At 42.6% G+C, this 23,682-nt stretch overlaps 1 protein-coding gene across 4 annotated transcripts in view; it reads right to left on the reverse strand.

Moving 5' to 3' along the window:
* Positions 1-19,992, reverse strand: part of LOC148019584 (SOUL heme-binding family protein) — a 57,174-nt gene extending 37,182 nt beyond the window's left edge. For 2 of the 4 annotated variants that reach the window (XR_015694836.1, XM_087699596.1), the window contains exon 1: positions 19,665-19,992. Coding sequence is in view for 2 of the 4 variants with exons in the window: in XM_087699596.1 (XP_087555722.1) it covers positions 19,665-19,878 (214 nt within the window). In the remaining 2 variants the exon portion in view is untranslated. The remainder of the gene's footprint in view (positions 1-19,664) is intronic. The other 2 variants (XM_087699595.1, XM_087699597.1) reach the window with 2 other exon arrangements.
* Between the last annotated feature and the right edge of the window lie 3,690 nt (positions 19,993-23,682).

Consider the following 23,682-nt stretch of genomic DNA (forward strand, 5'->3'; position numbering starts at 1 on the left):
TGATCGTTACTCAAGTGAATTAGGTTCCAAGATTTAAGTGCTTGGACTCATAAACACAATCTTGAGTAGGACATGACAAGGACAAAGATTGGAAGTACAAAGTATAATAGCATTGCATTGAAATAAGAACCAAGTACATGCTTATGTAGCCTTTGGGCTGTTCCTCTCTCCTCACTATGCTTATGGGATACAAAGCGTCTCTTCCTAGAGCATACATCATTTGTCATATTTTTCAACATGGTGCACTTTGTTGTCTCGAAGGTGTGGAAGATGACTTTTTCTTATCTTTGTTGTCCCTCTTTGGAGTATTCAAAAATCGGGTGAACTGAGCATCCTTTGCCAATTCAACAAAGAGATTTGCTACTATCCTCATCCAATTCTTAAATTGGTCGTCAAATTCCTCTTCACTTTGCTGGGGCCTAGTCATCAATCTCATTATGTGCCTTGTAGGCCCTACATCTTGCCTAACAACCACATTTTCAACTTACTATCTGTTGAAAAAGAGAGCAAATAATGATGCCCAACACAGGCTATTGTATCCCACATGCATAGTGAGAAGAGTGGAGAAAGGTCAGAAACTATATAATGATATACTTGGTTCATTTTTCAATGCAATGTCATAGTACTTTTGTCCTTCAATCAAGTGTTTGTGTCATTGTCTTACGCACAAGATTGTGTTTATGAGTCCAAGTCTCAATCTTGGAATCTAATTCAATTGTGTGACAGTTGGTCTTGTCTGCGTCTATGTCTACATGAGTCTTGTCTACATCTTCCATCCTCCATAGCTCATGCCATGCTCTAGATCCACATCTTTTGACATGATATGAGAGCTCAGCTGAGCATGGCCCAGCTTAATCTAGCTCTCCTCTTTGCTCTCTCAAGCTTTCTTAACTTCAGTCCCGCTCAATGCTAGCTTATGTCCTCATTTTCACCTCTACCTTCATTCCAGCTTTCATGGCTGCCATAACCAGAATAGTACCTACCCTACTTTGATCAGCTAGATCTTCTAAACCAGGCCATATCTTTTCAAACTTTCTTATGGGCACATCTTTCTTGGCTCAAGAGCTAACTCCCTATCACTTCAAATGCCAACATTGAACTCCAGCTGCCCCAACATTACACAAATTCAAGCTTACTGACAGATTTGTACCCTCTTCTCGTTGTATCATCTAGGCTCCCGATATACAGCGCAATTCTTCCTGTAAGTATGGGGCAAAGGAAGGCTACCATATGGACTATCTTTACCTCGAGTCCCATGCAAAATGGTTCAGTGTATGAGCTACACGAGCTCAGAAATCGGTCGCTTGTCTGCAACCCTAACTGTGGAAGCCATAGCCAATCTCACTCAAGTTCATCCCCACTTTATTTTCCCACTCCTCTTAGCTCACCGACCCACTGCCACTCTGATTTGAGCATGACCTCGGTTCCCAACAAGAGCAATACTTCAAATCAACAAACAAGAAGCAGATCAAGCACCGATATCCAACACTAAGCTCAAAGAATAGTATCCATTGATACTCAACTAGTGTCAGTTTGACACCGATCTTCTTGTGTCTCTTGACACATTAAACTACAAACATGGCAGAGCTTGAGTAAAGAGCCAAGTTCAATAGAGAAGGCTTTCATGCCTAGAAGGAGAAAACCATGTACCACCTTATGTGGAAGGACTTGTGGGACCTGTTTGAGGAAGAGGAGGAAGAAGAAGACAGTGAAGATGTAAAAATCCTTGGAAGGCCAACCAAAGCCTCAAGAACCAAAGTCCAAAGAGTAGAAAAAGATTAATAATAAAGCTCTAGGAATTATTGCCTAGGGATTGTTTGACGATGTATTGCACCATATCTCTCGTATCAAAGATGCTAAAAAGGCTTAGGATGAGCTTAACAGGATCTTTGGAAGTCAAGCCAAAAACTCTAAGGTCAAGTTGTTAATGCACTTCTATAAGCTTGACATAAAAGATAGCACTTCAATGACTATGCATATTAACAAATTCAAAAGTCTAAAAACTCAACTTGCCACTCTGAAGAAAACAATAGATGAAGATGAAGCTATTGTTGTGCTCCTTGCTAGTGTAAACCAGGATCCTTATGAAAATCTTGTCTCTACTCTCAACAATGTACCTAATTTGTCACAGAAAGATATTGAGCACTCTCTTCTTGATGAAGAGAATAAACACAAGAACAAGAATGTAAAAGATAGTGTCCCATCATCTAGGAAAAACCTCTTATACACCAAAGGAGTTGCTAGACCTAAAGGAAGAGATCCAAGATTCATCAACAACAACAACAAGGATCGGATTATATGTCACTATTGTGGTAAGACTGGCCATGTAGCCAGTGAATGTTTTCACAAGAAAAGAGCCCAACAAGTGCAAGATGATCACCACCTGAATCAATTCATGAATGAAAGAGAAAAAGAAGAAGATGCTTTTGCTATCTGCAACAACAACTCTGACAGATTGTTTTGATAAAAAGTTCTTTGTATTTTTCCATAGTGGATATTATCTTGTAAAAACCTACCAAGAATGTAAAGTTTCAAGCTTGACCTAGCTAGGCTGCCTAAGAGCAAGTCTCCTGGGCCATGCCTACATGTAGGGGGGAGGAGCAAATGCCAGCAGGTGTAAGAACACATCATTTGAGAGGGGGTGTTGAAAAAGAGAGCAAATGATGATGCCCAACAGAGGCTCTTGTATCCCACATGCATAGTGAGAAGAGTGAAGAAAGGTCAGAGACTATGTAATGATGTACTTGGTTCACTTTTCAATGCAATGTCATAGTACTTTTATCCTTCAATCAAGTGTCTGTGTCATTGTCTTACACACAAGATTGTGTTTATGAGTCCAAGTCTCAATCTTGGAACCTAATTCACTTGTGTAACAATTGGTCTTGTTTGTGTCTATGTCTACATGAGTCTTGTCTACATCTTCCATCTGCCATAGCTCATGCCATGCTCTAGATCTACATCTTTTGACGCTATCCATGGTCTGGGCCTTGGTCCAAGATCAAGCATTGCATTTTCTTCTTCACCATGTGACTGTCCATACTGAGAGGCATCATCACTGCTTGATTCCATCTTACTGTATGAAGATATCTTGCTGTAATTACTTAGCTAAGCACAAAAGCAACACTAGCACAAAGCTTTGGCTTGTAATCAGGTGCCTCAGGCCCACCAAATCAAAGCATTTAGTGGTATCTCCACAATGGAACCATGAAACTAGCCTTCTTTCTCGGATAGGGTTGTAATTCCTTGATCAAGCACTTAATTACAATAATCAACAAATAAACATAAATTAAAATGCACAATTTACCTTAATAATCTTGGACATTGGACACCCTGTTGGCTCCAAAACTAACGCCCCTTTCACTATTTCTTTAACGTCAATTGCCAATGGATTAATTACAAGCCAAGTTTCCACAATCTCCTTGGCTAATCCAAAAGCTCTTTGTTGTTTCAACAATCAGCAAACAAATCGGGCAATTTGTCCCCTTGATTTTCACCCATAACTTGCTCTAATTGAACCCCAACTGGCCAAATGCTGCTCCAAATTTACAATGGATGGCTGGGCATTTGAAATCCCTGACAATACAACAAATTGTAGGTGTTAACTTCAGTCTACGATGACTTTTCCTATTGGCACGGGTCCTGAGGTGACTACTAAACCCTAATACTATTGTAAATTAGCGTTTACAATGGAAACCTCCCATTGTCTACCAAATTTGATTGAGATCTACTCCAAATGGCTGAGAGAAGCTAAGATCTCCTAAGAATGGACTCAAGAAGGTGAGAGAAAGCTAAGATGAGAGAGAAATCTGATTTTCTTCATGAGAAAACCCTAAAATCTACCTATTGCTTGCTCCAACCTGCATTGAATGCAATCACCTACTACCAAGCATCTCAAAATGCCATCACCCGATCAACAATGTTGTAACCAGCCTCTGGAAGGTGTCTCCTATCAAAAGATAACGTACCAGTGAGACTATCACAACTCTATAGAAACAAAATTTGTATCCTTTTTCATTAATTTGTCTATATAATGATTTATTAAATTTGTTTCCTTTGCACTAATTAGATATAAAGAAAAGTGCATTGGAGCTGGCCACTAATGAGTGGTCACAGGTTATGGTGGACACACGCGGTGGGTTAGAGAAAAGATGGTTCACACTTCCACCTATATCGCCCGATTGGGCGCCTGTGACCAGAACTCACGTATATCAGGGTTAGACTCGCACACAGAAAGGATTGATGCCTTAAAGTGTGGGCTAGATCGGCCAAAACAGACAGTTACAATCAACAAGATGGCATGATCATGAAATGCTTGTACAATGTGCATGTGTGGGCTGAAAGCTTGGAATACACATTTCTTTGCATAGGAAAGTCACATGAAGATTCTGATACCATTTTTGCGATGTACACGGAAAAAGCTTTCATATGACACCCATATTGGGGGATCCCTAAATTTTAGGAGGCCCCTAAATTTTAGAAGCCTCGAATTAGCCTAAAAATGCTAGTCCTAAAAAATAGGGATGACATTCTAAAAATAGTAAATTCTGTACACTGACTGTGCTTACTAAATTTGATTGTTTCTATTCTTGACAGTATTCAGCCCAAAAAGGAAGGCCATAGAGAAGAGACAAGTGTCAAGACACTCGTCCCACAAGTTTCCAAGTGTCCCACCACTCGTCACATCTCATGACATGTGGCTGGACACTTGTCTTATGCTACTCCACTTTCCCCTTTTGTACTAGCTCTTCCCTCTCCTATAAATAAGAGCTTGTTTTTCTTCATTCAACATCATTTTTCTTTGCTGTAAACTCATGTACAGCACCCACAAATAGCAAGAAACTAGCCCATCCATCCCCATCATCATCCCCCACTTCTCCATTATCAAATTCCTCCATATTCCCTCTTCTATCACTGCTGTTTTACAGGACAGCAAGCCTGTAAATTCATTACAGCACCTCCTTCTCGAGCTCTTTCTTCCATTTTAGCAACAAGAAGCAAGCCCTATCCATGTACTGCTGATCAACGATGGAGAAAGGCTGATTTCTCCTCTTTCTTCTCTCATACTGTAAAGAAATCAGTTCTTATCATTGCATAATAGATAATGCATGTGTTTGTACATCTTTGCATGATCTTGTGAGAGTGAGAATTACTTCTCCTCACTCTCAGGTTGATTGTAACTGAGCTCTTCCCTAAGGGACTTGGGTTGAACAAAAATAAATTCCTTTGGGGAGGGGAAGGGGGGGGGGCGCGGGGGGGATTGCCCATCTTCAACTCTCAATCTTGTATCCATTACTTTTACATTTTCATGGCTGTAATTTTGTGAGTAATTTTTATTTTCAGGTTTAAGTGTTCATTCTCTTTTATATTAAATCTCGAAAACAAGCGAAAATCATAATTGTTAAGCATCCTACGTTATTTGGGGCGTTTACACCTCCAATGGCTACAAATCAAACCAACAGTCTCCCCTCTCTCTCTCTCTTACAGGCTGAATTTATAAAAATGCTTCTCTGGTCTCTAAAGATATTTTGCAGTCTTGCATGGGCATTTTTTACAAGTGGCAACCTTCCCAAATGGTTTTTTCAGCATTTTTCATAATTAAATATTAATTTTCAGCCTTTAAATACTAAAAATTAATCTAATAATTATTTCGGTGCACTAAAAAATAATCTGACTGGCCAATAATTAAATTGGCTAGGCAACTTCCATTCCCGAGTGTCTTTGCACCATCTTTGACCCAGATTGGTGTTAGGTACCATTAAACGCCACTTCTCTAGTGTCACTAACTGACACTTATGGACAAATGAATGACCTAGGCCAACAATTGGCACCAGATACTATCAAGTACCTATGAGGTATAACTTACAGCAACTTTTGCCTTTGACATCCTGTGATTTCTTCAGGTCTCGTACTCGTAAATTTACTTTAACCCCAGCTGCACCTCACATATGCAACATTTAATCATGTGATTCAAAATGAATCCACATGTTAAGAGAGGTTTCAAAAATGCATGTTCTCATGACAGAAGAATTCACTTTTCTTGTCATTGATAACCAACTTATGGTCATGCAATTCATTGAACACAATGTCCAAGTGTTTTCTATGCTCTGCCTCATTCTTTGAATAGACAATCATGTCATCAAAGAAAGTGCCCACAAATCCTCTATGTGACCTGAAGATAGGATCCATCATCCAATTAAAAGTGCTAGGAGCATTTGTAAGTCCAAAAGGCATAACAAGAAACTCATTCAATCCAAAAGATGTCCTAAAAGCTATCTTAGGCACATCTTTTGGTCTAATATGTATCCAATGATACTCACTTTTCACATCTATATAGCTAAATATGACTGCATCTTGCAATCTATCCATAACATCATCGATCCAACGAATCGAAAAGTGATTCTTTATTGTGATCTTGTTCAGAGCATGATAATCAATGCATATACGCCATGAACCATCCTTTTTCTGCACCAAATGCACTAGAGAACAAAAAAGAAGATGAGCTGGGCTGAATCAACCCTTTTTCTAACGGCTCATTTACCTGACTCATATCTCCTCCTATTGGGCTGCACTGACTCTGTAGGGTGGCTTACTAGGTGGGCTACTTCCAGGGATAAGATCTGTGCCATGATCTTCTCGCCTTTCAGACACGGTAGCTACCTTGGAAGTAACTGAGAGAAGCAATCAGCATACATTTTCAGAAATGACATGCGATCCTTCTCTAACTTAGAAATGTTCCCAACATTCTCACTATCATCTTTATCCTTAGTAAAAACCAAGTACGCTGAAAGATGATTTTTCATTACTTTGGAAATGGCAACTACAGATACAATAGGGACAGATTCACCTTTCAACTTTACATCAAGCGTGAGTACCTTTCCCTTATGCTAAATACTAATCTTTTTTGCACGAGAATCAATCACTGCATGCACACGGTGGCACCATGGCACACCAAGCAATACATTACAACCCTCAAGTGGAGCAATAAAGAACTCTTCACTATCCACATATCCTTGTATATGCAATCGAAGCTTTCCAATGAGCGGTGTGACGAGCTCTCCATGGCCTTTACATGCCATTACAACTTCCCCATGGGTCCAATCTCATCCTCTCTGATGCCTAGATAGGAGGCCATGTCAAGAGACATGCAGTTGGCTCGTGCACCATTATCAAAGAAAAACAATGCATGCTAATCCCTAATTTTGCCCCATACTCTGCACAACTCAGTAGCATCATTATTGGGCTGATCACTAACATCGGGTACCAATCCCACTCATGTGTTGGGCTTCTTTCCTTTAGAATCTCCCTAATTTTCTGATTTTCAAACTTGCTGCCTATTGGGACAGTCCCTTGCAATGTGACCCTCCTGTTCACAAATAAAACATTTATTTGCAGCCATCAATTCCCTACGTTGTGCCAATGTTTTCGAGCCCTTTCTATGTTGTTTTGGCCTCTTTTCAAGCTGCTTTTCAGATCTACCCTTTTTCTCAGCCTTAAACACATTTTTATTCAGCTTCTCTCCACTCTCTAGGATGCCCGAATCCTTCCCACGCAGCAAAGCATCGGTTGTAACAGCAGTCTCTATAAGCTAAGACATGCTAGACACGGTGGATTTAATGCAAAAATCCCTGATTCCTTTGGGCAGCGCACAAACATATTTTTTCACTTGCTCATCTTTTGCGTATCCAATGATACTCACTTTTCAAATCTATATAGCTAAATATGACTGTGTTAGAGATCAGCGCCTGTACGGGACTGCACAGTCCAGTCGGACTGTGTAGTCGGCTGCACATTTGGACTGTGCAGTCGGACTGCCACGTGGCAGTCCGACTGCCTTCAGTCCAGTCGGATGCAGCCGACCTGCACTGGTTTTCGCCCAGTTTCCTGGCTATAAATAGCCGAGGACTTCAGCAGTCTCCTACACTTCTCTGCTCGCAGATTACAGACTGGTGGCACGCGCAGATTCCGTCTCTGTTCGCAGATTTCAGACAGGAGACAGTGCAGACTGCAGCGGACTTCGAGGTGAACAACAGGTTGCATCGTCGAGGTGGAGACACGCAGTCCAGCGCACTGCACCCGTGTATATATCTGCATATCTTTGTATTCAGCACACTTTATACAGCAGATCTTCATCTTCCACTGTCTCTTTCTCTCTCTTCTCTCTCTGCATTCTCTCTCTCTCAGTCCTACGCTTCCACACCACTGCACTCTGACATGGTATCAGAGCAGTGTTAGAGGGCCGACTGAGCGCAGAACCAACCTAAAGAGGAGTTTCTATCGCGACACAAATTTGCGTTTTCAGCGTTTGAGGGCAGGCAGGAGGGCTGCACTTCGGAACAAGGCTGAAGCGAGCGTGGGCGCACAGGAAAGGAGTCCAAGTGGTGGATTTGCTGCTGTTTACTGCTGTTTGACGAGGTGGAAGTTTGAGTGTTCAGCTTTCAAGTGCAGGTTTTGCGTTTTCATCGCCTCCGGCGGGTGAAGAAGTTTTCAGGACGCGGAAGAGCCCTAGTAGGCTGAGTTTTCACAGTCAGAGGGGGCTGCTTTTGCGTTTGTGAAGGCATTACAGGTGAAGATGTCTACAGAGATTGACTTGGAGTTCCAGACGATTATGGACCGGAAGGTGCGTGTCTTACCGGCTCTTCCCGCAGATCAGAAGCTCGACGGCGACAACTACCGCATCTGGCGCGTCATGATGTTGGCCATCCTTGAGTCCTATGATTTGGCAGAGCTTGTACAGGAGGAGATCGACCGGCCCTCAATAAGAGATGAATCCAAACTCTCTTCCGATGCTCGTGCGGAGTTGGCCAAGGCTCAATCTCACTGGGACAAACTGAATGCCAGGATTCGTTCCTTTCTTTTTCTATCTTGCACTACAGCCGTGATAGCTCACATCGAGCACTTGACGGTGGCTCGGGAGATATGGCTGGAGCTTGATCAAATGTACAGCCGGATGACCCTTATGAAGCGGGTTTCTTTGGAGGTTCAGATGCGAACCTTGTCTGTCAACAAGTCTTCTTCGCTGCGGGAGCACATCAACAAGCTAAGACAGCTTCAAATGCAGGTTCAGAATGTGGGGAAGCCGATTTCCTCCGAAGACATAGCGATCACACTATTGTCCCAGTTGCCGCCACGATTCAATACATTCTACTCCGCTCTTATTGCTTCGGGGCGAGAGTCTACTCTTCGTTGGGAAAAGTTGGTTCCTATGGTCTTGGACCAAGAGGAACAATTAAAGGGACAGAATGCTTCCAAGTCAGAGGCGCTGACAGGTCAAGCCTCTCAGAAGAAGGGGAAGGACCAAAAGAAGAAGAAGGGGGATAACAAGTCAAAAAAGGACAAGGACAAGGACAAGGACAAAGAATCCACATGTCATATTTGTGGAAAGACTGGCCATTGGAAGAAGGAATGCCCTAACAAAGACAAGAAGGACACAAAGGATTCTGGAGCGGTGGCTGCACCCTCATCAGCTGCATTTCTTCATCTAGCTATCATTGAGGACTCTTCACCGAATGCTTCTGATGCTGCGATGACGGCTCCCCAGGCTCGAGAGTGGATCGTTGATAGTGGTGCCTCCCGACACATGACTCCTTCATCAGATGGTGTTGCCCAGTTGCGACCCTCGCGTGGGCAGATTCTCATTGGAGATAGCTCTTCAGTGTCTATTGCAGGACGGGGTAAGATGCAGCTTATTCCAGATGGACGTGGTGGTACCCATACCTCAGAGGTCTTGCATATACCAAGATTAGGATATCATCTCCTGTCAGTTCATAAGATTTGTTCCCTTGGCCTTTTGGTGGAGTTTGATAGTAACTCGGTGCGAGTCCTTGATCGTGGGTCAAGGAAGGTTCTATCATCCGGATATGAGGAGAACGGCATCTATAAATTGAAGTCTTGTATATCTACGGATCTATGTGGCCCTATGAGGAACGAGTCCTTGCATGGGAGCTCGTACTTCATGCTGATCGTAGATAATTACAGCAGGATGACATGGGCCTATTTCTTAGCATTGAAGTCAGAAGCTTTCTCCCACTTCAAGGGTTGGCTTCTCTTTGAGGAGAACCGATCGGGCCGGAAGTTGAAGACATTGCGATCCGACAAGGGTGGTGAATTTGTTTCTAATGAGTTTGCTTGATTTTGTGCAGATAAAGGTATTCACCAGGAGTTTGCTAATACCAACACTCCTCAAGAAAATGGCATTCTTGACCAGAAAAACCGCAGTGTGATCGAGATGGCGCGCACCATGATGGAGCACCGACAGATCCCTCAGGTTCTATGGGCCGAGGCTATGGCTACTGCAGTCCACATCCTTAATCGATCCCCCACTTCGGCCGTTGATGGGATGACACCTTTTGAGGCTTACTTTGGGACTAAGCCTGATGTTTCTTACTTTAGGGTCTTTGGGTGTGATGCCTATGTTCACATTCCCAAGGCTCACCGTGATAAATTTGAAGCAGCTTCCCAAAGACAAGTATTTGTTGGCTACAGCTCCCAGTCCCAAGGTTATCGATTTTATGATCCCGTCAAGCGGGATGTGTACACTAGTCGCGATGTGCAGTTTGTGGAGGTTCCGGCCATATCAACGGGTGAGGAGCATCCCGTTCTTGAAGATCCAGGGGAGAGTTGGGCTCCTGCTACAATTCCATAAGAGCCCGTGCCTTTTGATTATGATTCTGTTTCTGACACAGAGTCTACTGTTCCACCGGTCACCCCTGAGGAGTTGCCACCGGTGAATATTCCAGAGTCTTCCGCTGATGGAGAGAGACGAGGGGAGGTTCGGCCTCCTCCTCACTGGGCCCGTGACACACTCTGTGATTCAGGGATCGAAGGAGTTCCTGAGGAGTGGGGACCGCAGGATGGTCCGCGGCGGTCACGGAGGCACCAAGCACATTCTACGGAGCTTGTTTGCTCTAACTATTGTTTGATGACCCGTGTTATGCAGGATCGAGAGCCCACCTCCGTGAAGGAGGCTTTACAGTCCGCACCATGGAAGAAAGCTATGGAAGCTGAGTTGGAGGCTATTGAGAAGAATGGCACTTGGTCACTCGTGCCCCGCCCCCCGAATAAGAAGGTGATTGGCATCAAATGGGTCTTCAAGACCAAATACCTTAGCGATGGTTCATTGGATAAGCACAAGGCTCGCCTTGTTGCTAAAGGTTTTGCACAGCGCCCAGGGATTGATTGTCATGATACTTTTGCCCCCACTACTCGTATGGCGACCATTAGAGCTGTTCTTGCCTTGGCTGGCCATAGGAGATGGCCTGTTTACTAGTTGGATGTGAAGTCGGCCTTCCTCAATGGTGATTTGAAGGAGAAGATCTATGTTGAGCAACCTCCTGGCTTTGGATCTTTAGATGGGAAAGTCTACAGGTTGAAAAAGGCCTTGTATGGCCTCAAGCAGGCTCCGCGTGCATAGAACGAGAAGATTGATTCGTTCCTTCAGTCTCAGTTGGGCTATCGGCGTTCTAAGGCCGATCCGCAGCTTTATGTTCACAATTCCGAGAATGGTTGTGTGCTTTTTGTGTTGTATGTTGATGATTTGATTGTCACAGGTGATCATGCACAGTAGGTCCAAGAGACGAAATCAGCTTTACATCGGACGTTCGAGATGACGGATTTGGGTCTACTCCATTTCTTTTTGGGCCATGAGATTTATCAGTCTCAAAGGGGAATCTTCATCTCTCAGTGGAGATATGTTTTTTTTGCGATGGAGGATTGTCGGACCCTTTCTACTCCTATGGATCCGCACTGGAAGGCCACTTCCCATTCAGCTTCTCCTATGGCAGATACTTCCCGCTATCGTCAGTTGATTGGATCCTTGATTTGGCTTCTCAACACTCGTGTTGATCTTTGTTTTGCTGTTGGGCTCTTGGCAAGGTTTATGAGTGAACCTAAGACGGTGCATTGGCAGGCTGCTCAGAGGATACTTCTATATTTGAGGGGGACGTCTGATTTAGGGATTCATTATCCCGCAGGGACAGATGGTTCAGATCTTGTTCTTGCAGGTTGGAGAGACTTGGATTGGGCCGGTGATGTGAACCACAGGCGGTCTACTACAGGTTACTGTTTTACCTTGGGTGCAGGTGTTATCTCATGGAGTAGCAAGAAGCAGCCCACAGTAGCCCTTTCGTCTACTGAGGCGGAGTATCAGGCCGCGTCTTCCACCACATGTGAGGCTGTGTGGCTTCGGAGATTGTTGGAGGAGCTTGGCTGCCCCCAAACTCGTCCTACTTTGCTGCAATGTGACAATGAGAGTTGCATTGCCTTGGCACCGGACGAAGCACATAGAGATCCAATACCACTTCATCAAAGAGAAGCTTCTGGATGAGACCATCACTGTGGAGTACTGCAAGACCAAGGACAATCTTGCAGATTTGTTTATGAAGGCACTTCCCTAGGCTCTCCTTCGGAGGCATTCCAGATCCCTCAAGCTTCTGCTCCGCCTAGGCTCTGAGAGGGGGTGTTAGAGATCAGCGCATGTACGGGACTGCACAATCCAACCGGACTGCCACATGGCAGTCCCCCACATGGCAGTCCAACTGCCTTCAGTCCCGTCGGCTGCATTTAATGCAGCCGACCTGCCCTGGTTTTCGCCCAATTTCCTGGCTATAAATAGCCGAGGACTTCAGCAGTCTCCTACACTTCTCTGCTCGCAGATTACAGACTGGTGGCACGCGCAGATTCCGTCTCTGTTCGCAGATTTCAGACAGGAGACAGTGCAGACTGCAGCGGACTTCGAGGTGAACAGCAGGTTGCATCGTCGAGGTGGAGACATGCAGTCCAGCTCACTGCACCCGTGTATATATCTGCATATCTTTGTATTCAGCACACTTTATACAGCATGTCTTCATCTTCCACTGTCTCTTTCTCTCTCTTCTCTCTCTGCGTTCTCTCTCTCTCAGTCCTACGCTTCCGCACCGCTGCACTTTGACAAACTGCACCTTACAATCTATCCATAACATCATCGATCCGAGGAATCGAAAAGTGATTCTTTATTGTGATCTTGTTCAGAGCATGATAATCAATGCATATATGCCATGAACCATCCTTTTTCTGCAGCAAATGCACTAGAGAACAAAAAAGAAGATGAGCTGGGCTGAATCAACCCTTTTTCTAACGGCTCATTTACCTGACTCATATCTCCTCCTTTTGGGCTGCACTGACTCTGTATGGTGGCTTACTAGGTGGGCTACTTCCAGGGATAAGATCTGTGCCATGATCTTCTCGCCTTTCAGACACGGTAGCTACCTTGGAAGTAACTGAGAGAAGCAATCAACATACATTTTCAGAAATGACATACGATCCTTCTCTAACTTAGAAATGTTCCCAACATTCTCACTATCATCTTTATCCTTAGTAAAAACCAAGTACGCTGAAAGATGATTTTTCATTACTTTGGAAATGGCAACTACAGATACAATAGGGACAGATTCACCTTTCAACTTTACATCAAGCGTGAGTACCTTTCCCTTATGCTAAATACTAATCTTTTTTGCACGAGAATCAATCACTGCATGCACATGGTGACACCATGGCATACCAAGCAATACATTACAACCCTCAAGTGGAGCAATAAAGAACTCTTCACTGTCCACATATCCTTGTATATGCAATCGAAGCTTTCCAATGAGCGGTGTGACGAGCTCTCCATGGCCTTTACATGCCATTACAACTTCCCCATGGGTCCAATCTCATCCTCTCTGATGCCTAGATGGGAGGCCATGTCAAGAGAGATGCAGTTGGCTCGTGCACCATTATCAAAGAAAAACAATGCATGCTAATCCCTAATTTTGCCCCATACTCTGCACAACTCAGTAGTATCATCATTGGGCTGATCACTAACATCGGGTACCAATCCCACTCATGTGTTGGGCTTCTTTCCTTTAGAATCTCCCTAATTTTCTGATTTTCAAACTTGCTGCCTATTGGGACAGTCCCTTGCAATGTGACCCTCCTGTTCACAAATAAAACATTTATTTGCAGCCATCAATTCCCTACGTTGTGCCAATGTTTTCGAGCCCTTTCTTTGTTATTTTGGCCTCTTTTCAGGCTGATTTTCAGATCTACCCTTTTTCTCAGCCTTAAACACATTTTTATTCAGCTTCTCTCCACTCTCTAGGATGCCCGAATCCTTCCCACGCAGCAAAGCATCGGTTGTAGCAGCAGTCTCTATAAGCTAAGACATGCTAGACACGGTGGATTTAATGCAAAAATCCCTGATTCCTTTGGGCAGCGCACAAACATATTTTTTCACTTGCTCATGAAGGGATACGAGGCGATAAGAAGTAATAGGCAGCGATGCATCCCAAAACTTCTTATTATATTGCTCCAAATTCTTACATTCCTTAGCATCCAACTTATTCCAAGCTATCATGATGTCCACCTCAAAGGTACTTGTGAACCAATTCGATGCAAACATTTGCTTTGATTGTACCCATGTTGACGGTGCTCTACCTTGCATCAAAAGAGTGGACCACCACTGTAATGCATTCCCTTTCAAGAAAGTGGCTGTCTTTCGAATCTTTGAGGACTCCGTGAAGTTCCCCCTTGAATAGGCTGCATCAAACTGCTGAATGAAAGTCAAAGCTTTCAGCCTATCTTGTACACCGCTAAAGGACTCAAAATTCACTCCTTTTCCACCCTCATCATAGTCTTTTTCTGCCCCCTTGGGTGTCAAGTTGTCATACATTGGCTGCTGCAAAAAGGGTGCATTTGCTAAATTTACATCAAAACCAACGCCAAATAGAGCATTTGCATGACCAATATTCATTCCTTCAGCCCCATAAGCATTCAAGGGTGCAGATGCAATACCCAACATGCTACTTTGTGCCGCAAGCATCAAGCCAATGCTGCCATACATAGGGTTTTGCATATATCCAACCATACCCAAATACATTGGGCCTTGCACTCCATGCATTGGTTACTGCATACCATAGGGATTTGTGCCACACATTCCTGTATGCGGTCCTTGTCCAACCATAGCATGAAAAATCGTGCTTCCACCAAAATATCCTAGCTGCCCCATCATAGCATACACGCCTAGCTATCCAAAATCCATTGGATTAACACTTCTGTGATGCCCTTGCATTTGCATTCCTTGACCCGTAGGTACCAACTGTTTTATTTCATTAGAATCTTTGGGAGCTTCAAATGAAGGATTTGGCATTATCTTCGGTGCATCTTACTATCCCGAAGGTGTAGAAGACGTCTTCTTCTTCTTGCCTTTGCTGTCCTTCTTTGGAGCATTCAAAAATCGAGTAAATTGAGGATCCTTTTCCAATTCAACAAAGAGATTTGTTGTTGTCCTCATCTGATTCTTGAACTAGTCATCAAATTCCTCTTCACTTTGCTAGTCATCAGCCTCCTTATGCCCTGAAGACCGTGCATCTTGCCCAACAGCAACATTTTCAGCTTGTTGTTCATGGTCTGAGCCTTGTCCAAAGTCAGGCATTGCATTTCTTTCATTCCCATGTGAACGTTTATATTGAGAGGCATCATCACTTCTTGAGTCCATCTCACTGTATGAAGACATATTGCTGTAATTTCTCAATTGAGAGTAGAAATCAGCACTAGCGCAAAGCTTTGGCTTGCGATTAGGTGCCTCGGGCCCACCAAATCAAGGGATTGAGTGGTATCTCGGCAATGGAACCATGTAACCAGCCTTCCTTCCATGGGAGGGTGGTAAATCCCTGATTACAACTTAATTGCAGCAGCAAACAATTAGTGCAAATCTGAAAATACAAATCTACCTACTAATCTTGGACAATGCACACCCGATTGGCCCCAAAATTGACACCCCTTTGGGTGTTTCTTTAGCTTTATTGAAGAAAAAGTTGATTTACAATGGGATTCTCCGAATCCCTTTCAGTATTCCAACTCCTCTTGCTGTGATGAATCACCACCAAGTCTTTAATCCAATTTGCCCCTTGATTCGGGCAATCAATTGGCCTTCACCCGCTTTCATGGAGACGGAAAATGCCCCAAATTCAATTATTTGCTGGTCCCTCCACTTGAATAGGCTAAAAACTGCTTCAGCCTTGTTGAATCCAAGTCTTGGAGCTTCCAATTTCTAGCACACTTCCCAAGGCTGCTGCTAAACCCTAATTTCTGCTTGGCAGATTAGGGTTTACAGTAGAGAAATCAAAAATTTATGAGCCTCCAAGGGTCCAAATGCTGAGATCTTTGGAGGAAAGCTGTGAAATGGCTAGGAGATGAGAGGAAAAGCTGTAGATAGAGAAAATTTAGAGTTTTGTTGGAAAGAATGACTGAAAATCAGTCAAATGCAGCTGCTACCCTGCCACAATAGCTTGTAGATACAAAGAACTGAAGAAAATCAATCATTTACTACCGCTGCCCTGTCTCAACAGCCTATAGATGCTATCTCTTGTTGTTGATTGATCTTCTCCTGCCCTTGGTAACCTCACAAGGTCCTCCAATGGCCACAAAGCAGACCGGCAGCCTCCCCTCCCTCTCTCTTGCAGGCTGAATTTATAAAAATACTTCTCTCCAACCTCTAAAGACATTTCTCAATCTTGCATGGGCATTATTAACAAGTGGCAACCTTCCCAAATGGTTTTTTCAACATTTTTCATAAATAAATATTAATTTTCAATCTTTAAATACTCTGAATTAATCTACTAATTATTTCGATGCCCTGAAAAATAATCTGACTAGTCAATAATTAAATCGGCTAGGTAACTTCTATTCCCGAGTGTCTTTGCGCCATCTTTGACCATCAGATTGGCATTAGGTACTATTAAACGCCACTTCTCTAGTATCACCAACTAATACTTATGGCCAAATGAATGACCTAGGCCAACAACTAGCACTAGATACTACCAAGTACATGTGCGGCATAACTTATAGCAACTTTTGCCTTTGACATCCCGTGATTTCTTCGGGTCTCGGGCTCGTAAATTTACTTTAACCCCAGTTGCACCTCACATATGCAACATTTACTTAATCATGTGATTAAAAATTAATCCACATGTTAAGTGAGGTTTCAAAAATATATGCCCTCATGACAGACTACATCCTTCCCCTACTTCTTCAAATTGATAGGGAGAGGATGCTTCTTTCCAACTTTTCCTTCTAGTTTGAGAGGGAGCAACTTTCTTCTCTTATTGATGACAAGGCGTTGATTACAATGGTTTGATTAAGACATTATGTATATTGTACTTTGTATCTTATCCGCATCATCAAGATGACCATGATTGTAAAAGGGCGCTTGGGCAAGTGAATGATTCCCTTGCGAGGGCACTATGCAAGGAGCATTGTTACATGGCATTTTGCATAAGTATGCTCCCTCTTGTATAACTCTAGTGCATTAGCATTTTGTTTATATAAACATGTATCTATGCACATTTATCCCTTTTTAGTCTTTGGAGTGGTCGACTCTGCATCCACTATATTCATGGCATTGCATATGGCAATCTCCCTTGCTTGCTCAGCTTGTCTAGCTTGCTATCCACAGTTCTTTTCTACCTCTCCACACAATCACTATATATACTTCCCACACTTACCCCATTTCCTTCATCATCAACACCCGGTGTAGCGATTGAAATAGATTGATTTATTTTGTGAAGGTCTTGGAGCTGACCATCCCTATTACCTTGTGAAGCTCAATCAATTAAAATATTTTCGAAAACACTCAATTAATTATAAATCTTGTAAAAAACAAAACAACAAGCCCTCCAAAAAAAAAAACCCAACCATTGTGTTTCCATCCACCTTTATAAGACTTGGTAGGCCACTAGGCAACCAACGAGTACCCTTTATCCAATGCTCTATCCTCTCTAGGGTAAACACTTGGGCTCTCTGGGTAAGATAACCATTGCCTCTATAGTCTTGGTAGATCATTGGGCAGTCAATGTGCGCCCTTTGCCCAATGCCCTAGCTGTGGAATGCCTTGCGGAAAAGAAAAGAAAAAGAATTTGTGCTCATTTGCAATCCCTTTCTAGTTCCAATTTTTTGTTTCAAAGGGGATTTTGAGCTAAAATATCATTAGCTTTTGTTAAACAACCCCGAAACTCAAGCTAATTAATAAATTTAATCATTCTTCTAAACCGAGAGTAGTTTGAGAGAGTTTTAGTGTCCCACATGTAAACCTCGATTTGGGAGGCCCCAAACTTTTTATAAATAGACAGCCTACCTCCCATTCAGCTCAATCTCATTTTTGCAAGTTTCAAGAAATCTAGCTTCGTTGTCCACACCCAATTTGCTAAGGACATCTCAATCAAAGTTGTTTCATATTGCCTTCACCCTTCCAACACCTATTTTCAGCCTTCCCTTTGCAATTTCCCCCCCAAGGAGTTATCAACTACCCTCCAAGTGGCTACGTTTCAGCTTGGCGGTCTACATTATCTGCGTTTGTTACTCCTACATTATCTCCAACTAGTGGTGACTACTTCCACTCGCTATGTTTGCATCTAAAGGGCTATGTTTGATATGATCGACTGTCATCTACACTTTTCCTTGTGTTTTGCTCATCCTAGTGGTTTTCTGCATGTCGCCCCTCTCCTAGAGGCTACGTTTTGCAATTTCCTCTCTCCTCACTACTCCCTCTAACTCAACTTTGGCATATACTGCTACGCTTCTGCTACCAAACGTACGTCTCGAAGGCTGCCATGTTGCATTTTGAGAACCATCAAGAGTACAACACACTCTCCAGCTCATTACCTCTACCTCGGTCCTCGAGACAAGAGAGTTTAAGGTACAATATTCCTTCACTACATAGTGTGTTTGTTGCATGAGTACTGTATTATAGAGATTCATACATTTATGATCTTCACTGTATTCATTGTCTCTAAGTTACTCTAACCCTAGCTGTATTCTGTTCAGTTTATTCTTTGTCGTATGCTTGCATTTTGTGTTTCTAAGTTAGGGTACTTCTTTATAGGCAATAGCTCTAAGCATGTGTTTTACTCAAGACCGATCTCAAAATGCAACAATAGCAGTCTGGCAAATATGGATGATATTGTGGCAACAATGGAGGAAACAAAATTGCAGTCTCCGAGCAATAAGATGTGCAATGACTCCAAGCAACAAAAGATAGGTATAAAGATAGGTATATGGTTACATAGTCAGCTCTATGAACAGCAAGGAGTTGGCAGAAAATGACTTGGTTGTTTAACTTGCTGCAACAAAAATATAAGGTGAGGAGGCTATCAAAAAGGCTCAACAAATGTAGGCAGAGAAAGCTACATGCATTAGAGGGAGATAATCATCCAATTCACCCTTTGAATACAATTTTATTTATATTTCTTACATAGATCAATGCTAGAAGATCACACTAGTTCTCTTTGAGACAACGGACTGGCTATTAGCCCTTGTGTTCTCAAACATAGCAAGTTGTCTATTGTCTTTCAAGACAATTGGTGTGGAGAAATTGATGATTTCATTTGCTTTTGGTTAGCTTTCATGTTGATTTCAACTGCTAATGAGTACTATGGCAAGTGCCTCATCAACTTCACTTCACCCCTATCAACCTTCTCTCTATCTTTTATAATTTTCTTAATATTCTGTCTTAAACCTAAAGAGATCTTTTCACAATTTCACGATTCATTTGACGCTAGACCGCCATTTCTTGTAATCATTGCCGGACATATACACATACATGCACACGAATGTGATAACCCCTCTTACAGAGATAATTATAGAGCGTAACTCACTGCGCTGGGCCCGAAAAGCAGCTTGCGAGGAGAGCGCAAAGAGCAGGGAAAGGCGAGGGTTGCTGGCTGGCACTGGAAAGGAGACAGGGAAAGGCAAGCCATTGCTGCTGTCACTGCTGCCTCTGATACTGTTCTTGATGCTGGCCATTGGCATGGCGGCAGTATGGAGCTTCCCGGCGCCCCAGCTGATGCTGCTGTAGACAGACATAGCCATGTATCGAGGTTCTCGAAGAATTCTAGTAACTCGCCTGCGTTCCACCAGTAGAGTGACGCGTAGTTATCATGGCCTAAAGATGCAACAACAAAGTTGAAAATTTATAATGCCTGTACTTAAAAGAAAATAAAGTCACAAAGTGGTTAATTTTTCTTTTCTTGTAAAGAATATGAAATATGAAAGAAGGTGAAGCTTGAGTGCGAGGAAGGTGTACGAGTACTATTACTAAGAATAAAGGGATTTAAATCCATTTAAAGCATTTATTAGAATGTGCGGCTAATCTACTACCATGTAGCTCTCCCCTCTCACCCAAGCTAGAGGCAATGCCAAACGATTGGTCGAAGGTGGCGAACAAGCGAATCACATGCAAAAGGTAGAGAGAAATGGAGAAGGGACGGAGTTCCACTACCTCACAGCTACAAAGAAGGAACATGTCAACATGCAAGAAGTGGAGAAAAAGGTTCGAGGGGAGCTTTAAGCCTTCTCTCTAAAGAGAGAGAGCCAGATACAAGATCCAATGAAATTTTCCAAAGTTTTCAAAAGTGGCATGTGCATTCTCAATCCAAAAACTCAAACAGAGATTTATTGATTTCACTTTGGCTAGGGTTTTTTTCTTTTTTATCGCAAGCTTCCAACAAAAGATGAGAGCTTGTTTGGGATGTATTCAGATTGAACAACCCTACAGTAGTATAGGTTGGCTGTTGGATGTAAGTGTAATTGAAGTGGAGGAGGTTGTTTGGCACAAACAATGTGCATTTAATGAGCGACAGCAAGTTGAAGCTTTGACTATAGGGAAAAAAATGCTTTCGAGCAATTGTCTCTCTATCCCTAAATCGCATTAAGCAGTGGTATGGTAATTTTTAGTCTACAAGAATATTCTTCTTTTTCATGGGCAAACCACCAGGAGAGGTCGAGTTTGAAAGATGATTCTCAACCACCTTTCAAGGGAAGGCTCTATTGTAGCAATATCAGTTTGTTGGCAAAGGGTTTTTTAATGGCTCTTCTTGGCTTACAAGCAGAGCAAAACTAGGTTCTCTACCATGCAATTGGCTACAAAGGCAATTTGGAGTTCTCTCTTCCTTTGATCCTAAAGATGTCCAAGTCCACAAATGCTTGATCTAGATCGCATTCCAAGATTTACCTATTTGGCTTGATGAAGAGATTGCATTGCTGGCTAGCACGCTTGGGAAGGTATTGTATGTTCTAATTCGAACCTTAGTTGTGGGTGCCCTCAAACCACAAAAGAAAGCATGCATTCTATGGGATCAAAGGTGTAAGCCTACCAAGCATTTGGAGGTTAGGGATCAAAATGAATATGAAAGTCTTACAAGTCAAGTTTGGCTCCTTCCCTCACTCCTTCCCAAATGCATGCTATCTCTGCAACAAGCAGTGGAGTCACAATGCTAAATATTGCCCATCTAAGTTGGAGAAACCCTAGCTATGACAAGCAGCAGCCCCTTGACAATACGGAAGGCAAACAAGTGGTGCAGGACCCAAGACCCTCCTCATGAAAGAAGGATATGTAGATGGATAGAATTGAGAGGAAGAGGGATGAGAATGTCTTGAGAGCTTCAATTATTGGTAAGCAAAAAAAAACTTACAGAAAGGGAAGACTAGTCATGAGAAGGAGAATATTGCCCCTAATTGTGGCCACTCCAAGATAGAAGCCCATTAAGAATAAGAGTAACTTATCACTCAAGAAACAAGCACATATCCCACTTGCTGATAGAAACTATTATGCAACAATTGGTGGAGACCATGAGTTCATGGACAACATTTATTATTGATATGGACCAAGCTTTTGAGAAGATAATAGTAGTCTCCTGGAATGTCATAGGGCTATGCTGTCATAAGCGCAAGGAAGTCATCTTTAGGATTGTCAAGAGGAGGAAACCGGATATCCTGACCCTCCAAAAAATTAAGCTTGCTAAATTAGATGCCCTTTCCTTCAAGGTACTAGGCTATGTCTCTAACCAAAGGGATATAGAGGAGTCTCTAATGGTACTTTACTACTAATCACATAAATCTTGTAGCCTACCCTATGTTAGGGGAATGATGATGGTTCTAATACAGCACTTAGTATCAAGGTTGGTGATAGTATATCGGTGTACTCAATTTATGCATCCAATGTTTCAGCTAAATAAGCTACTTAGTTGTCCTTTTTTATGCAACAAATTGCAAATGTTCCCACCCTATTGTTAGGGGATTGAGATTAAGAGCCTTATAGGTCTCATGGGACAAATTGCATGACAAAAGAGGAAATTGACAAGTGGAATGTGTTGGTTGCCTCTCACCAACTGGTGGATTTTTCCTCACATCTTCGCTCGACACAATAGGCAACAAGAAAGCTCTTGGAGGGCAATCTAACTTGATCATATGTGTAGCAACCATAGTTTTTGGTGGGCCTCTAGAGATAGTAGCATTGAGGTATTGAGCGGATTGATTGCCTCAAACCAATGCCCTATCCAATAGACATTTCGGCTGCTATTGACTGGTGGATCGGGACAAGGACTGCCTCCTTTTTGCTTGAATGCCTCATTTTTTAATTATGCACAACTTGTTACCAAAGCCAAACATATATGGATAGAGGCCAAAAGGCCCTATGATAGTCCCCAACTATGGCCTAGCAAACCGAGTTGTGGTTTCCTTGTCCAAGAAGCATAGCATAGACTTGGCTTATAAAAGAAGAATGCATATGAATGATGCCTCTCAGGTCAGAAGCCACTTGTTGGCTATCGTCTCTAACTATCTTACTAACCCTATCATTATTCACTTGCTATAAGAGTGTGAAGAGTTCATTAAGAGTTAAGAGAATCACAAAGTTCAAGCTACTAAAGTCATGCTGAAATCAAAATGGAAGTGGAGGGGAATGCTCCTACAACATTTTATTTCAAGGCACCAAAGAGAAAAAACTAGAGGGACACCATCTCATGCGTTGAAGATGAGCATGGCCAGAAAGTATACAACAATGAAGATATTATGACTATTTTCAAAAGGCATTTGTCAACTGTTGTGGGCTCAACGAACTTCATTGCACCCACCATTGATTATGAACTTGAAGTACAATGAATTCTTTGAAGGCTTCGGTCAACAGACTATACTTGCAAATATTGTGACTCACATTGCTAGACCCTTTTTTGAGGACAAAGTATCCTTTGCTTTTCATTCCATGAAGGATCAAAAATCCCCTAGAGTCGATGGGCTACCTACAAAGCTCTATAAATCCCTATGGGAAGTCTATAGGAGGGATTACACTAGGTTTGTGAATCACTACTTCAAATAAGGAGCTCTCCCCCATAAAATTAATGAAGAGGTGATTAAGTTTATCATGAAGGTTGCAGCCCGTTCTAAATTTAGTTAATGGAGGCCACTAACTATGCTTACCGCTTCATACAAGATCATGCCCAAATGTTTAGCTCTTCATATCAAAGCAATCTTGTCCAAGTACGTTCATTCTTAGCAATATAGTTTTGTATATCAGAGGAAGATTCACGATGTTATCTTGAACCTTTCCTCTGTGATTGACTATGCCATTAACAGTGGCCAAGATTACCTCCTCCTCAACATGGACTCAAATAAAGCATACAATAGGGTGAGTTGTCAATTTAGTATCCAAGTTCTCCAACTAGGCTTTGGTCCTCACTTCACATGCATGGTGTCTACTCTCTTTAGCAATGCTTTTGCCTCAATTTACATTAATGGTTCCCTCTCTAGTTCATTTTTGTTAATGACATCAATCTATTGGGGTTGCCCCTTGGCTCCACTCCTCTTTGCCATCATCTTTGACCCTCTCTTGAGAAATAT

This window comes from Lygodium microphyllum, chromosome 19 (assembly GCF_053477565.2).
Source record: "Lygodium microphyllum isolate KBCC chromosome 19, Lygodium_microphyllum_v1.1.10, whole genome shotgun sequence".
NCBI lineage: Eukaryota > Viridiplantae > Streptophyta > Polypodiopsida > Schizaeales > Lygodiaceae > Lygodium > Lygodium microphyllum.